The sequence below is a fragment of the Pantherophis guttatus genome, chromosome 14 (assembly GCF_059756535.1).
Source record: "Pantherophis guttatus breed Tessera chromosome 14, ASM5975653v1, whole genome shotgun sequence".
Taxonomy (NCBI): Eukaryota; Metazoa; Chordata; class Lepidosauria; order Squamata; family Colubridae; genus Pantherophis; species Pantherophis guttatus.
In genome coordinates this window covers 9,349,594-9,366,194 of record NC_142076.1, presented here as the reverse complement: position 1 = coordinate 9,366,194, position 16,601 = coordinate 9,349,594, and the positions used below count along the sequence as shown (strand labels likewise).

General features: G+C 46.8%; 1 protein-coding gene across 2 annotated transcripts in view; it reads left to right on the top strand.

Annotated features, from left to right (window-relative positions):
* Positions 1 to 16,601, top strand: part of LOC117667378 (syntaxin-binding protein 4-like) — a 94,006-nt gene that overhangs the window by 32,738 nt on the left and 44,667 nt on the right. For both annotated transcript variants that reach the window (XM_060692973.2, XM_060692971.2), the window contains exon 2: positions 10,570 to 10,643. In XM_060692973.2, the coding sequence (XP_060548956.2) occupies positions 10,577 to 10,643 (67 nt within the window). In that variant the 5' untranslated portion in view covers positions 10,570 to 10,576. The remainder of the gene's footprint in view (positions 1 to 10,569; positions 10,644 to 16,601) is intronic.

Genomic DNA, 16,601 nt, shown 5'->3' with positions numbered 1-16,601 from the left:
AACCGTGGCAACTTTAGCTTAGACTTAGACTAACGTTCTCGTCACTTTGAATGTAGACTAATCGGCATGCATTAAAATGAAATTTTGTTGCATGCAGCTCTCAAAGGGTCACCACCTCCAATATACATTACCAAGGGTGGGCTGCCTGGGGTTTGCAGGGGTTTGGGAGAACCTCTAGCTAAGATTCTGTGCAGTTCGGAGAACCCCCATATCCCACTCCTGGCTGGCCCTGCCCACCCCGCCCCATCCCTCCCAGGAGTCCCCACGTGGCCCGTTTTGGATGCAGGTAAGTGCAGGGCACGCATGGAGGCTCGGGGAGGGTGAAAAATGGGCCTACCAGAAGTTTGGAAAGGCTGGAAACAGGCCCAGAGGGCCTCTGGAGCCTGGGGAGGCCATTTTCGCACTCCCAGAGGCTCGAGGAAAGCCTCCGGGGCCCAGAGAGGGCAAAAATGCCCCTCGCTCACCGTGGTGCAGGAGGATGACTAGGCCACGCCCACCATGGCCATGCCGACCCAGCAACTGGGCAGAAAATCCCTTGCTAAAATTTTTGAAGACACCCCTGTACACTACACAATATAACAGAATAAATAAATAAATACAAATATAAATACCGAGTCTAGTTCAGATGAATACCTGTACATGGCGAGAAAAACGAATCTTACGAATTTACCAGACGGATGGCCTAGGGAACAAAGCTGTTATTGTCCTGCTAGAAATACTTCGAAACCTCCTCCCAAAGGGGAGCACCAAAAACAGACCATGAGGTGGGTGTGTAGGGTCTCTAACAATGCTTCGAGCTCTAAGCATATAGCGCATATAGAGCAATATCCTGAATAAAGGGAAGTGAGCTTCCTTCTCCGCTGTCCTCACGACTCTCTGTAGGGACTTTCTATCTGAGGCACTGCTGCCACCAAACCAAACAGGGATGCAGTTTATTAAAAACGCTTTCAATCGTGCCTCTGTAAAAAAAGTGGCCAGGATAGAAGGAGAAAGACGTGCAGGTGGGTGAACTTCAATGTCATGATAAAATGCCTAACTGCCATGTCTCCCTGATCCCCCGGACCCTCAAGGGTTAACTAACCACATATCCCATAATCCTTATAACCACTCCTTACCTCTTGACCCCTCCTCCTGGGTACAAAAGGTCCAACCGCATGGTCCACAGCTCATTCCAGATGTATACCTGAAAGAGAAAGGTACAAGGTCAGTGACCTCCAGTACCAACTGATCAACAATAAAACTACTGAAAAGAATTGGGCTATGTCTTTGAGTTATTGGGCTAGATCCAGTTTCTAACAAATTGGTAGCAGAGGTCGGTTGCCCATAACTCCAGACAATGACTGAACCCAACACCTACCCAGAAGAAGCAAACAGAGCACAGACCAGAGCTCTTACCAAGAAGATGGCTGAGAAGCTTCCCACCAAAGCCACAGCCATGGAGGAGACAGAAGCTGGAAGCGAGCAGGACTCCAGCCTGGACTCACAATCAGATGAAGAGGGGCCATCCAAGGAGATCACCGCCCCGGAAGAAGAAACAACACAAAAAATGAAAAAATTCAAACTCTCCATCCTGAAACTGATGGAGGGAAACAGCGACAAAGAAAACCTCATCGCGGACCTTCAAAGCCTCTTCGAACAACAAGAAGCAGCGATCGAGGCCCCAAAAACAACCGAGAAAGAAAAGCCAGCAAAAAAGGGTAAGCCACCCCAACCCGATGATCCTGAGCCGGCAGAATCCATTTCCGTGCCCACTTCCCGGCGGCCATCTTGGGACGAGCACCAGCCAATGGGAAGCCAGGATTTGAATCCCTTGGCGCGAAAATGCCCGAACCCCGAAACAGACGAGGGGAGCTCAGAAAGCGACTACGAAGAACCCAGCTCTGAGAGCGACCACGAAGAGATCGCAATAACAAAAAGAAAAACGCCTACCGATCTCGAATTGCAAAAGGCAATCGAGACCATCACCGCTGCCCTAGGCTCCGCTTTCGAGCCCCCTGCGGCACTCAAAAAATCAAAGAGAAATCCTGGAGGGCACAAGAAGGCCAGGACAACCAACAAAGACCGGGCAACCGAGTCACAGCCAACTAAAAACACCGCGCACACCAACAACCGGCACAAAAGACCGCCCACCTGCAGGAAAAATCAACCGCAGGATTCGAACTCACCACCCGCTACACCGGCAACGCGAGGCCCGAGGCAGAGAAGAAGAACCGGCTACTCACCAACGCCACGACACCCATCAGGCCAGTCCACACGACCAGGGACCAGCGACCACGAGGGAGGATCAGCCGCCGTCGCCGCCATCGCCGCCGAGCCGCTGGGTGCAGGGAATCCTCGACCTACGACCTCCGCTGCTGCCGCGCCGCCGACCCGCGAAAGTCCTCGACTTACGACCGCGTCGCCCCCTCACCTTCTCCCCTTCTTCGCCGGGGATCCGGCCGTCCAGCAGTGGTGTCCAGCCTCAGGGGGGATCTTCGGACCCACCGGGGGCGGGTCCAGCCTCCCACCGACAGGCCTAGGCCTAGGCCTGGGAGCTCCAGCAACAGGAACCTCACCCGATGGACTCCAGCGCGGAATGAGCTTCGCGCATGCCCAGTACCTGCCTGTAATAAGAGAAGCAAATTGCATAGATCCAAGCAAGTACAGAATGGCCACAGACATCCCAAAGCCTTATTGTGAGTTTAATCACAACTTGGACCATGGACAGCTCCCCCCAGTAAGTAACCTTACTAACATTTCTGGGGCAAATTATGCCAATTTGCCAAAACTGCAGTTAGATGGGGGTAATATTATAGAATGGAGCCAACAATTAAGGGTTGCTCTCATGAGAGAGAATGCACTGTTCCTAGCTAACAAACCTCCCCAAAAGCCCTGGTCATTGGAAATTGACTGCATTCATCACAGGGCATTTTGTATCATGTTAACCTCCATTCCATCTGCTATGTATCCATCTATTGAGGACAATCTAACTGTTTATGATATTATGCAAAAACTATGTAACCTGTTTTATAGTCAAAGCAGAGCCACCACCACTAGACTATCTAGGGAGTTCCACTCTACCAAGCATAAGGCAGGGGTCCCCATGAGTGAGCACATCTTAAAGATGAATGCTGCAAGGGCAGAACTCATGCAGAGGGGGGAAATCATCACTGAAGAGAGCATGATAAGCATAATCATAAACTCTCTTGATAGCAGCTGGGACATCTTCATGACCCAACTAAATAGCCTCAACTTGCAATACCTCACACTAAGCGCACTGACCAGTCAGCTCGTTGCAGAGGACACTCTGAGGAGGGAACGCCAACTAGCCAAAGGGGACCCTAGACCCACAAAAAGGGTGGATTTCCAGGATAGGGCCAGGGATACCTCAGAATGTTGTTCTTGTGGATCAAGGAACCACTTAAAGAAGGATTGCCCCAGGAACCATAGGGATAGGGGACAGCACGACAGTAGAGGGGGAAGGTCACCCGAACGCAGGCACCCAAAGGAAAGAGGGCGAGGGTGGTCACCCAACCCCAGGAAACACCATGAGCGCAGAGACCACTCCAGGGACAGTAACTCTGGCTCCATGTATGGGATCAGGCACGATGACCCAAATGACAAACATAAGGCAGAGAGAAACACATGGCTCCTGGATTCAGGGGCCACAAGTCACACTACTTGTAACCCAGAGCTGCTAGATTCACTCACAGAAATAGACTCAGAAGTAAAGGTAGCAAACCAAAGCAAGGTCAAAGTAGTGGGAAAGGGAAACGTACACATCACACAGGTAGGGGACCTAAAAGGAGTACTGTACGTACCAGAAATCCCCCACAACGTGCTAGCCATCACAAAGCTGACACGAGACACAAATATAGAAATAAAATTTAAAGATGGAAAGGCACACTTGATCAAGCAAGGGAAAGAGATAGGAAAGGTAACCATACACGAGGGGCTTCCCTACTTCACACCCAACGCAAGGGAGGAAAAAGGCATTGATGCCAGCACAAACCACGAGGTAGATAAGTATCCAGAAACAGAGGGGGTGCAGCAGGAGGCAGGGTGTAGCCATGAGAAGACGAGCAAGTCTGTATCTATCGGCAAACCATTACATGATAACTGCGCCCACCTCCTACACAGGAGACTGGGACACATAAGCTTCCCCATTGTAAAGAAAATGACGGAATGTACCGAAGGTCTCAAAGTAAAGAACTGCGAAAACTACTTAGAGTGTTCAGTTTGTAAGCGTTCCAAGATCAAGGTTAAGGCCATCCCCAGGGGATCCAAACGAACCACGGAATACCCCTTCCAATTGGTGCATATGGACTTGGTAGGGCCAATGAAACCCTCTGTAGGACATAGGAAGCGATTCTTCCTCACGATTGTAGATGACTACACCAGATACGGGTATGTCTACTCCCTCAGACACAAAAACGAAGTGTTCCAAAGGTTTAAGGAATTCCACAGAAGAGTAGATATGCAACATAACATGAAAATAAGGCAGATAATGACTGATAGGGGGTCAGAATTCATGGCCAAAGAATTCACAAGGTGGCTGAGGGAGCAGGGCATAGCGCATTACACCTCTTCACCTTTCTCTCCCTTTCAAAATGGAGTCTCAGAGAGAAAGAACGGAGTGTTGCAAACCATGATGAGATGCGCCCTGGAGGATGCTGGGATGGGGCAGCATTTCTGGTCAGAGGCAATACACTACGCTAATTACACCCTGAATAGACTGTGGTCAAGCTCTATCAATAAGACACCATACGAGATGCTATACAACAGAAAGCCCAACATCGCACATTTACACATATTCGGCGCCCCAGCTGATGTCCACATTCCCAGACAGCTAAGAAGAAAAGGGGAAAAATTATCAAAAAGGTTAAGGTTCGTGGGTTACGAACCGGGCACAAAGGGCTACAGATTTGTCGACAACAATAACCGTTTTGTGGTTTCCAGATCAGCCAGTTTCCACGAAAACGCAAACTGGTCGAGGGTACACTCCAACGACATCCCAGCCAATAGAGTCACGTTCGAGCATGGCCAAGAGGAAAGGGAGGTCAGAGAGGTCACAGGGCACAAGGCCAACCATCGCAAGACAAGCGTCAAAGGTTGGAAAGAAGGGCACCCTTCACTGAAGATAGATGACCTGACGGACAAAGAGGCAGACATCATGCAGGAGACCGAGCCAACCCCCAGTAGGCCAATCAGAGAAACCAGAAACAAGCTACCAAAGAAGCTAGAGGACTACGTTATGACCATCCACAACACCCATTTCACGCCCAGCTCATACGAAGACATCCTCGAGCTCCCCCGGGAGGAGAAAGAAAAATGGATGCTTGCCATGGAGAAGGAGATGGAAAGCCTAAAGGACCTTCAGGTATACTCACCTGCCCAAGTTCCAGAGGACAAAAAACCAATAGGAACCAAATGGGTGTTCAGGGTTAAAACATTAGAGGACAACAAGGTCCTATACAAGGCAAGACTAGTCGCGCAGGGTTTCGCCCAAAGATACCCCGAAGACTATACGGACACCTACTCGCCAACCGTCAGGGCAGAGAGCGTCAAGAGCGCCCTGGTGGTGGCCACCATCCTGGGCTTGGAGGTCTTCCAATTCGACGTACAAACAGCATACTTGCACGCCGAGCTGGATAAGGAAATATACGTCAAAGCCCCGCCTGGGTACAACAAAGACAAGAACCAAACCTGGCTGCTGAACAAAAGCCTGTACGGGCTCAAGCAGTCGGGCAAAAGGTGGTACGACTGCTTGGCCAAGGCCCTCAGATCCATGGGCTTCGAGGCCACCTCAGCTGACAAATGCTTCTTTACGAGGAGAGAAAACGACTCATTCGAAGGTGTGCTCGTTTACGTGGACGACATCTTGTACATCAGCAAGCACAAGGACAGGTGTGACAAGTTCGCCACCGACCTAGGTAGCCACTTCTCCTTAAAGTCACTTGGAAAGATTGACAGATACCTAGGGGTCCAAGTGATAAAAACCAACAAGGGCTTCCGACTCTCCCAGAGAGAAAAGATCATCGAGCTGCTGTCCAAATGCAACATGTCCGAAGCAAAACCCAGCGAGACCCCCATGCAACCCGAGTTCCTGAAAACCATGTATGAGGAATCTGAACCCTTCACAGACAACAAACTATATAGATCAACGATAGGGTCACTGCTGTACATATCCAACTGGACCAGGCCCGACATCGCCTTGGCCGTCAACCTGCTGTCCAGACATGTAAGCAAACCTACGGTAACACACTGGAACGCCATCAAAAGACTACTTAGATACTTAAAATTTAGTGCAGATGCCCTACTCTGCCTAGAACCAGAAACATCCAAGGAACCAAAGCTGACCTGCTACGCTGACGCCGACTGGGCTGGGGACATAGAGTGCAGAAAAAGCACCTCAGGCTACGTGCTACTACTCAACAATTGCCCCATCCACTGGTACACTGGAAAGCAAAAACTGGTGGCCACATCAACCACGGAAGCAGAATTTGTTTGCCTATCAAAGGCCGCAAACAATTTAGTATGGTTCGATGACCTGCTCTGCGACATCTGGGCTGAACCCTCATATCCAATAGTTATCCACGAAGACAACAAGGCAGCGATAGAAATCTCTAGGGCCGATGCCATAGGTCAGCGTTCTAGGCACATTGACATTAAATACAAACACGTCAGGCAGTTTTCAGAGATAGGCTTCATTAGGGCAGTGCACTGTGACACAGAGGAGCAAACAGCAGATATTCTCACTAAACCCCTACCACATAAACAACATGCTTACCTCATGTCAAAAATGCGTGTTTGCTTATAATTCATGCCTGTACCAGTGTATTCTCTGTATGTATGCTAACACCGCCTCAGGTACCCAGTTAGGCATTTAGAGGGGGTTTTGTCATGATAAAATGCCTAACTGCCATGTCTCCCTGATCCCCCGGACCCTCAAGGGTTAACTAACCACATATCCCATAATCCTTATAACCACTCCTTACCTCTTGACCCCTCCTCCTGGGTACAAAAGGTCCAACCGCATGGTCCACAGCTCATTCCAGATGTATACCTGAAAGAGAAAGGTACAAGGTCAGTGACCTCCAGTACCAACTGATCAACAATAAAACTACTGAAAAGAATTGGGCTATGTCTTTGAGTTATTGGGCTAGATCCAGTTTCTAACATTCAACTCCCAAAATTCCCCAGCCAGCAGCACTAGAAGTCTACCCACTTTAAACTTGCTCTCTTCGATGCGAGTGGACATTCCTGGAAAGCATGATCTGTCCTCAAGCACGTAAAAACCAGGCAGATAAAACTGGAATTTTTTTCCCCACCTTCTTGATTGCTTTAACCATGGTTCTGTGGACACCACAAAGAGAGAGGAACGAACTTTTCAAGCCCCCTGAGAAAGCTGAAAAAAGAAGTTATTTTTTTCCCCATGGGAAGAAAACAGGCGTTGGAAGGCAGTTTTGAGTTTCACAGCTATTGCAGCTTAAATTAATTTACTTTGCAGCCTTTGGCTTCAGCCTGAGTTTCTGCAGCGGCTGCTTGTTCACCTCACCTAAGAGGATCACTGTAGATCTAAAGCCTGCTTAATCTTCCCAAGATTTTAGCACATTGAGGGTTGTCAAAGTCCATTCAGACATGAAACTGCAAAGAATAGAATAGAATAGAATAGATGGAAGGGACCTTGGAGGTCTTCTAGTCCAACCCCCTGCTTAGGCAGGAAACCCTACACCACTTCAGACAAATGGTTGTCCAATCTCTTCTTAAAAACTTCCAGTGTTGGAGCATCCACAACTTCTGGAGGCAAGTTGTTCCACGGATTAATTGTTCTCACTGTCAGGGAATTTCTCCTTAGTTCTAAATTGCTTTTCTCCTGGATTAATTTCCACACATTGCCTCTTGTCCTGCCCTCAGGTGCTTTGGAGAATAGCTTGACTCCCTCTTCTTTGGGCAGCCCCTGAGATATTGGAAGACTGCTATCCTGTCTCCCCTAGTCCTTCTTTTCATCAAACTAGCCATGCCCAGTTCCTGCAACTGTTCTTCATATGTTTTAGCCTCCAGTCCCCTAATCATCTTTGTTGCTCTTCTCTGCATCTTTTTATATGGCGACCAAAACTGAATGCAGTATTCCAAGTGTGGCCTTACCAAGGCATTATAAAGTGGTATTCTAACACAATAACTGGAAGAACCCTAATTTCATGCTAGACCTATTCGGATTGGTTCTCCTTCTTTGGGGTTTTAATGGAAGGGTATGAAACCAGGAAGCTCGCAGTTCAGTGAAGTGATAGCAATTGTACATTGAAATACTCAGACTCTCACTCATTTTGACCACCACATAACTAATAAACACAAGAATGCAATACTCCATCTGAATAATCAAGGAGAGATTCACCCTACAAATAAGGAGAACTTTTCTGACAGTGAGAGCAATCAACCCATGGAACAGAAGTTACCTGCAGAAGTTGTGGGAGCTTCATCATTGAAGGCTTTCAAGAAGAGATTGGACTGCCCTCTGTCAGAAATGGCGTAGGGTCTCCTGCTTGGGTGGGGGGTTGGACTAGATGACCTACAAGGTCCCTTCCAACTCTGTGAATCTATCAATCTGTTAATGCTTGGATACTAACTTTCAAAACTATTTGGAATGTAAGTTCTCCTTCACTGAACTTTTGAGAATGGTCACGTTTGCCCTCGCAACTCTTCCTCACATTGTCCACAAAACATTTGTTTGTTTGTTTGTTTGTTTGTTTGTTTGTTTGTTTGTTTATTTATTTATTTATTTATTTATTTATTTATTTATTTATTCGATTTATATGCCGCCCTTCTCTGGAGACTCAGGGCGGCTTACAATGCGTTAAGCAATAGCCTTCATACTTTTGTATATACCTGCTTAGTAGGGCTGTCGGGCCCCCCCTAAGCGGTGTTCTTTTTTATATAAAGTCAGCTTATTGCCCTCACAATCCGGGTCCTCATTTTACCTACCTCGGAAGGATGGAAGGCTGAGTCAACCTTGAGCCTGGTGAAATTTGAACTTGCAGTAATTGCAGGCAGCTGGTGCTACTAAACAGCACTTTAGTCTGCTGTGCCACCAAGGCTTTTGGTGTGATGGTTGTTTTGTGTCTTGTTGGGCCAGGCCCACCTTTTAGCTATGCCCTTTCTCTCCGTTGCTATGGCTACCACTATTTTACATCATCCAGCTCTCTAATCATCCTATTCCAGCATCTTCTGGGCTGTTAATCAGATTAAGGGGTAGACTTGCCAGAGAGAGAAACCGGATGATATGATACTGCTGTTTGGCAGCTGGAAATTTAACTGTCTGTGGGAAAGTGGATGAGGAGGAATGCCATGTGAGAGGGAAACGGTGTGATCTAGTGGTTAAAGCATCAGGCCAGAAAGTGAGTTCTAGTCCCATCATGAAAACTGACTGTGTAACTTTGGACCAATCACCAAGAAACAATGAGTTCTAATCCCATTTTATGTTGTGGTCCGCCAGCAGCCTGCAGAGCTGGCAACGGAGTCGGAGAGTGAGGAGGCCGGGGAGGACAATGGGCCAGTCCTGGAGGCTGGGGAAGGCCCAGACGAGGGCTCTGCTTTGGAGGCAGAGATGGGGCCATTCTTATTCCAATATTCCTATTCTATTCTATTCTATTCTATTCTATTCTATTCTATTCTATTCTATTCTATTCTATTCTATTCTATTCTATTCTATTCTATTCTATTCCATTCCATTCCATTCCATTCCATTCCATTCCATTCCACTCCACTCCACTCCACTCCACTCCACTCCATTCTACATTCTATTCTATTCTATTCTATTCTATTCTATTCTATTCTATTCTATTCCATTCCATTCCATTCCATTCCATTCCATTCCATTCCACTCCACTCCACTCCACTCCACTCCATTCTACATTCTATTCTATTCTATTCTATTCTATTCTATTCTATTCTATTCCATTCCATTCCATTCCATTCCATTCCATTCCATTCCATTCCACTCCACTCCATTCTACATTCTATTCTATTCTATTCTATTCTATTCTATTCTATTCTATTCCATTCCATTCCATTCCATTCCATTCCATTCCATTCCATTCCACTCCACTCCACTCCACTCCACTCCATTCTACATTCTATTCTATTCTATTCTATTCTATTCTATTCTATTCTATTCTATTCTATTCTATTCTATTCTATTCCATTCCATTCCATTCCATTCCATTCTACATTCTATTCTATTCTATTCTATTCTATTCTATTCTATTCTATTCTATTCTATTCTATTCTATTCTATTCTATTCTATTCTATTCTATTCTATTCTATTTTATTCCATTCCATTCCATTCCATTCCATTCCATTCCATTCTTCATTCCAATATTCCTATTTTATTCTATCCCATCCCATACCATTCCCATGGGTTTTTATTGTATGATGGATTTTTAAAAATGTTCTGAGCTGCTTGGAGTCACCTATGGGCGAGTTGGGTGGCTATAAAAATGTGTTTAACAAATGAACAAGTTCTGTGTTTATGTGCGTCCTTCTGAGGCTCCGTATTCCAGCTCATCCTCCCTTTTACTCTGCTCTTTCAGGACATTAATGGGACCACATGGGATGGATCGTCACATGCATTGTTTTGACTTCTACGACTGTGCCAATGGCTTGGGTGAGTGCCCCGGATTTGAAAACTGAGCCGTAGAATTTCAATCCATTTGTTTTTGTCCATCATTCTTCAGATCCACAGTTAAGTCCTTTGGATTTTCCTTCTTCCCCTTTCCCTCTTTCTCTCGTTTTGTTTGTCATACTTCTGTCATGGGATGGCGATTTTACTGATGCCCCACAAGGAGGATTTCAAAAATGGCAAGATGGTGGCTGGGACCATTTGACTAAAGCCCCACATCATTTTTTTAAAAAATGTGTGTTGCAATACCGATAATAATAATTTATATGTTGCCCAACTCCCAGGGACATGTATAAATAGGTCCCACTTCAAGGCAAACCACACTCTGTTCTAGCACTGATGCTGATGTTGCTGCCTAGTTGGGTAATGAAACATTTGCAAGAAAACCACCAAGCTCAGAGAGCACCAAGGACCCCACAGTCCTCCTCCTCCTCCTCCATCTCCACCTCCACCTCTTCCTCCTCCTCCTCCTCCTCCTCCTCCTCCTCCATTCTGCAAACCCTCCTCCCTTCTAGCACTGATTACGTTACCTAGTTGGGTAATGAGACATCTGCAAGAAAACTACCAGGCTCAGAGAGCACCAAGGACCCCACAGTCCTCCTCCTCCTCCTCCCCCCCCCCTCCTCCTCCTCCTCCTCCTCCTCCTCCTCCTCCTCTTCAAACCCCACTCCTTTCTAGTACTGATGATATTACTTAGTTTGGTAATGAAATGTTTGCAACAAAACTACCAAGCTCAGAGACCACCAAAAATTCCACAGTCGTCATCCTTTTCCTCGTCCTTTTCCTCGTCCTCGTCCTCCTCCTCCTCGTCCTCCTCCTCCATTCTGCAAACCCTCCTCCCTTCTAGCACTGATGATGTTACCTAGTTGGATAATGAAACGTCTGCAAGAAAACCTCCAAGCTCAGAGAGCACCAAGTACCCTACAGTCTTCCTCCTCCTCCTCCTCCTCCTCCTCCTCCTCCTCCTCCTCCTCCTCCTCCTCCTCCTCCTCCTCCTCCCATTCTTTTTTTCCTCCACTCTGCAAACCCTACTCCCTTCCATCACCGAAGATGTTATCTAATTTGGTACATCTAAAAGGTCTGCAAAAAACAAACCAAGTTCAGAGAGGACTCCATGGACTCATTAGATCCTCTCTTCTCCCCTTTCCCGTTTTTCTCCGATGGGCCAGGTTGGCTCCCAGATCTCAACGTTGCATCGCAATGGCTAAAGGTCAGAAAAAGGAGACTTGAGCCTAATTTTAGCCATGCCAAGGCTGGCGTTGACGTAGCCATTAATAGCCCCGATAGTAGCATCTAATTCTGTCCTTCTGCTTTTAGTCCCATAGAACAAACTCATCAGCTCATGTTGTCTTCATTGCTTGTTAATCTGCGGGCTGTTTTTCCCAGAGCTTTCTCTAATAAGAGGTTAGCCCTGAGCAAGTGATATTAAGCAGATATGAATGAGTTATAGTGGAGGCAAAAACTGGGTCAAGGATTATTCCAGCAGCCAGACTCTGCAATTTGAATCTCCCCCCCCACCCCCACCCCTTACAAATCATGCTTCCGGATGCACAGCTCAAGACAATAAGAAAATATTTCTTTTCACAGCTTCCAATTAAAGCAGAACCAATGTACGATCTGATATTCCCTTCCCTTTAAAATGTAACACATTTAGGAAAGCAAAAATGAATATGTCTAGGGTGCCAGACAGGTATTCAATCATTCCGGGTTTTTTCCCCAACATACTTTCCACCTTCCCCTTTCCCCCTCATAAAAATAGAACAGGGAATAATAGGGCTGGAAGGGGCCTTGGAGGTCTTCTAGTCCAGCCCCCTGCTCAAGAAAGCGACCCTATAGCAGGGGTGTCAAACTCGATTTCATGGAGGGCCGCATCAGGGTTGTGTTTGACCTCGAGGGGTCAGGGTGGGCATGGCCAGGGTGGGCGTGGCCCAGTGGTGGGTTTCAAATTTTTTTACTACCGGTTCTGTGGGCGTGGCTTGGTGGGCAGGCCTTGGTGGGCGTGGCAGGGAAAGGATACTGTAAACTCTCCATTCCCACCCCAATCCAGGGGAAGGATACTGCAAAATCCCCATTTCCTCCCGATCAACTGGGACTTGGGAGGCAGAGAATAGTTGGGGGCGGGGCCAGTCGGAATTTTTACTACTGGTTCTCCGAACTACTCAAAATTTCCGCTACCGGTTCTCCATAACTGGTCAGAACCTGCTGAAACCCACCTCTGGCGTGGCCAGCTCAATGTCATTCCTGTCGGGGGCGCCTGTGGTGGCCCGAGCACTCTGCCAGCAAAAACGGGCTCCTGAGCTCGTTTTCGGCTGCCATGGCCTCCTGCAACCCTCTGCCAGTGAAAATGGAGCTTGGAAGGGCCGTGTGCAGCCACTCATCATACAATTTAGCTTCTAGAACTCATCATCTTTGTTGCTCTTCTCTTCACTCTTTCTAGAGCCTACAATCTCAAGGGAGAGAATTCCTTCTTAAACTCACCTTTCAGGGTTCAAACAGCAACGTGGAATCCAGGTGGACACCCTAAAATATGGGAAAAGTTTCATTGATGTTCTATTAATTTCTGTACATGGTTATTCAAAAGACTGTGAAGCAGGGGTGAAATCCAGCAGGTTCTGGAGAACCGGTAGTGGAAATTTTGAGTAGTTTGGAGAACCGGCAAATACCACCTCTGGCTGGCCCCAGAGTGGGGTGGGAATGGAGATTTTGCAATATCCTTCCCCCAAGAGTGGGGTGGGAATGGGGATTTTACAGTATTCTTCCCCGCCACGCCCACCAAGCCATGCCCACAGAACTGATAGTAAAAGAATTTGGATTTCACCACTGCTCTGAAGTGAATTGTTTATAAAGGGAATAAAATAGAAACACAGATGCGGAACTTTTAAAAGCTGGTATATTTAAAAGGGGGCTATCTTAAGATAAACAGCAACAACCAGAGTCTTAAAAAATGATACTTGCTGGTGCCTTAAATGCAAAAGGATTGATAAAATATAAACTTTTGATTTGTTCTGGATTTGTAATGGGAAAAAGGAAGATTTGGCTATCAGAATCTGGAATTTGGGACTGCTTTTGCTTTTTTTGCTGTCTCCCAGAGCACTGCTGATACTTTTGAAGCACATTTAATGTAAGAGAAACCCAAATGAAATACAATAGATGTTTAAATTAAAAATCAGCAGCTGAGGGAGAAGTCACTATCACCAATAATATATTTCCCCTGAAAGTTTTCCATATGAACCCCAGAGAGAGAAGCTTGACCAATTCTTTATAAGGAGAATTGTCACTTTTAATGTGTGTGTATGTGTGTTTGTGTGTAATCTTCAATTTACAACAGTTTTTAGTGACCGTTCAAAATTACAACAGCCATGAAAAAAGTGACTGGTGACCATTTTTTTTCATGTACGACCGTTGCAGCGATCCCCAGGGTCACGAGATCAAAATTCAGACATTGGCAACTGATTCATATTTATGACGGTTACAGTCAGTGGTGGGATTCAAATAATTTAACAACCGGTTCTCTGCCCTAATGACCAGCTGGGTCGGCGTGGCTCGGTGGTCATGTGACCATATGAGCGTGGCCAATTCAACGTTACTCATGTCGATGGGCGCTTCACCTTAGCTGTTACAATGTAGTAAGGGTTAACCAGAGAGGCAGTTTCTGTAAGCAGGGCAATAAAGATTAGGCTAGAAACACCACCAGAATGTTTCCTTCCTGCCTTCCTTACAGGATTAGCCCTGTAAAGTGGTGGTGGTGGGGAAAATATTTCTTCCAACAACCGGTTCTCCGAACTGCTTAGAAAGTTAACAACCGGTTCTCCTGAATAGGTGCGAACTGGCTGAATCCCACCACTAGTTACAGTGTTCTGAGGGTCACGTCATCCCCTTTTGCGACCTGCTGATAAGCAAAGTCATCGGGGAAGCCAGATTCACTTAACAACCACATTACTGTCTCAACAAGCGCAACGATTCGCTCAACAACCCTGGTGAGAAAATTTGTAAAATGGCAGGGGGTGGGGGGGCAAAACTCACTGAACAGCTGTCTCGTTTAGCCACAGAAATGTTGGTCTCTGTTGTGGTCGTAAGTCTTACCTGTATAAGCCAAACAATCACCTTCCCGTCTCTTGTGTTTGTTTGCGTGAGGATGTTTGTTTACCGACAAGAGATGGCCTCCTGCCACACCTTCTGATAGGATTATGTAAATAAAAGGGTAAAGAGAACGAGCGATTTCTCTCACTTTGCAGAATCCTATAAGCTTTTTCTATTTTGTCACTAAAGCTGCACATAAAAATAGATTTCCCTTTTGGGATTAAGGGGTGAACCAGAGGTGACAGCATTTGGGTGAACTCATTTCAAACTTTTCGTTGACTTTGACCGCTAAGAGCCTCTGGGATAAGAATGCATCTAAAAGAGGCCAATTATTACTCGACATCACATGACCCACTGTTAACGATTGTGTTTTCCCTCTCAGTGTTGCATGAACATAAGAGCGCATTCATAAAGTATTCAGATCTCCTTCGCTTTTGTCAGTTTTCTTATGCTGCAACCTGATTCTAGGTAACAGTAAAGGTTCCCCCCGCACATATGTGCTAGTCGTTCCCGACTCTAGAGGGCGGTGCTCATCTCCATTTCAAAGCCAAAGAGCCAGCACTGTCCGAAGACGTCTCCGCGGTCATGTGGCCGGCATGACTAAATGCCAAAGGCTCACCGAACGCTGTTCCCTTCCCACCAAAGGTGGTCCCTATTTTTTTACTTGCATTTTTTACGTGCTTTCGAACTGCTAGGTTGGTAGAACCTGGGACAAGGAATGGGAGCTCACCCCATTACAAGGCAGTAGGGATTCGAACCGCTGAACTGCTGACCTTTCGATTGACAAGCTCAGCATCTTAGCCACTGAGCCACCGCATCCCCAACCTGATTCTAGGGTTGTTGAAATTCATTTTTTCCTCATGAATCTACGCTCCATCCCCTATAATTAATTTAATTTGAATTTAATAGGTTTAAAGACATTTCTAAAATTCTGTTTTCACTTTGTCATTATGGGGTACTGAGTGTAGATTCAATGTAGAATGTAGAATGTACACCAACCCCCACCCGCAGTCACCGCTACCAATTCGCCCAAACCAGCTGAATACCACCTCTGGAAGGAGGTCTGAATACTTTCTGAATGCGCTGTATGTAAGATTGGAAAACCATTTGTCTCAAACGATAAAGGGTCTCTTGCTTGAGCAGGGGATTGGACTACAAGACCTCTGAGTTCCCTTCCAACTCCCTTATTCTGTTATGATGTGAAAACAAAAAGAATCAATCCCCAAAGGAACAGGACCAACTTATATCACTGACAATAGGGGATGAGATCTTGCTCCCCACAGAGAGGGCCTGCAACTTGGATGTCCTCCTGGATTCACGGCTATCTTTAGAAGATCATTTGACGGCTGTGGCCAGGGGTGCCTTTTATCAGGTTCGCCTGATCTGCCAGTTGCGTCCCTTTCTGGATCGGGACGCCTTGCACACAGTCACTCATGCCCTAGTTACCTCCCGTATGGACTACTGTAATGCTCTCTACATGGGGCTCCCCTTGAAAAGCACCTGGAGGCTCCAACTAGTCCAGAATGTAGCCGCGCGGGTGATTATGGGTGCAGCTCGTTACGCCCATGTAACACCTCTCCTACGTGAGCTGCACTGGCTCCCGGAGGTCTTCCGGGTGCGATTCAAGGTGTTAGTTATCACCTTTAAAGCGCTCCATGGCTTAGGACCTGGGTACCTACGAGACCGTCTTTTGCCACCAATAGCCTCCCACCGACCAGTTCATTCTCACAGGGAGGGACTACTCAGGGTACCGTCAGTCAAATTATGTCGACTGGCGACTCCCAGGGGGAGGGCCTTCTCTGTGGGGGCTCCAACCCTTTGGAATGAACTGCCCCCGGAGATACGGAATATCCCTGATCTCCG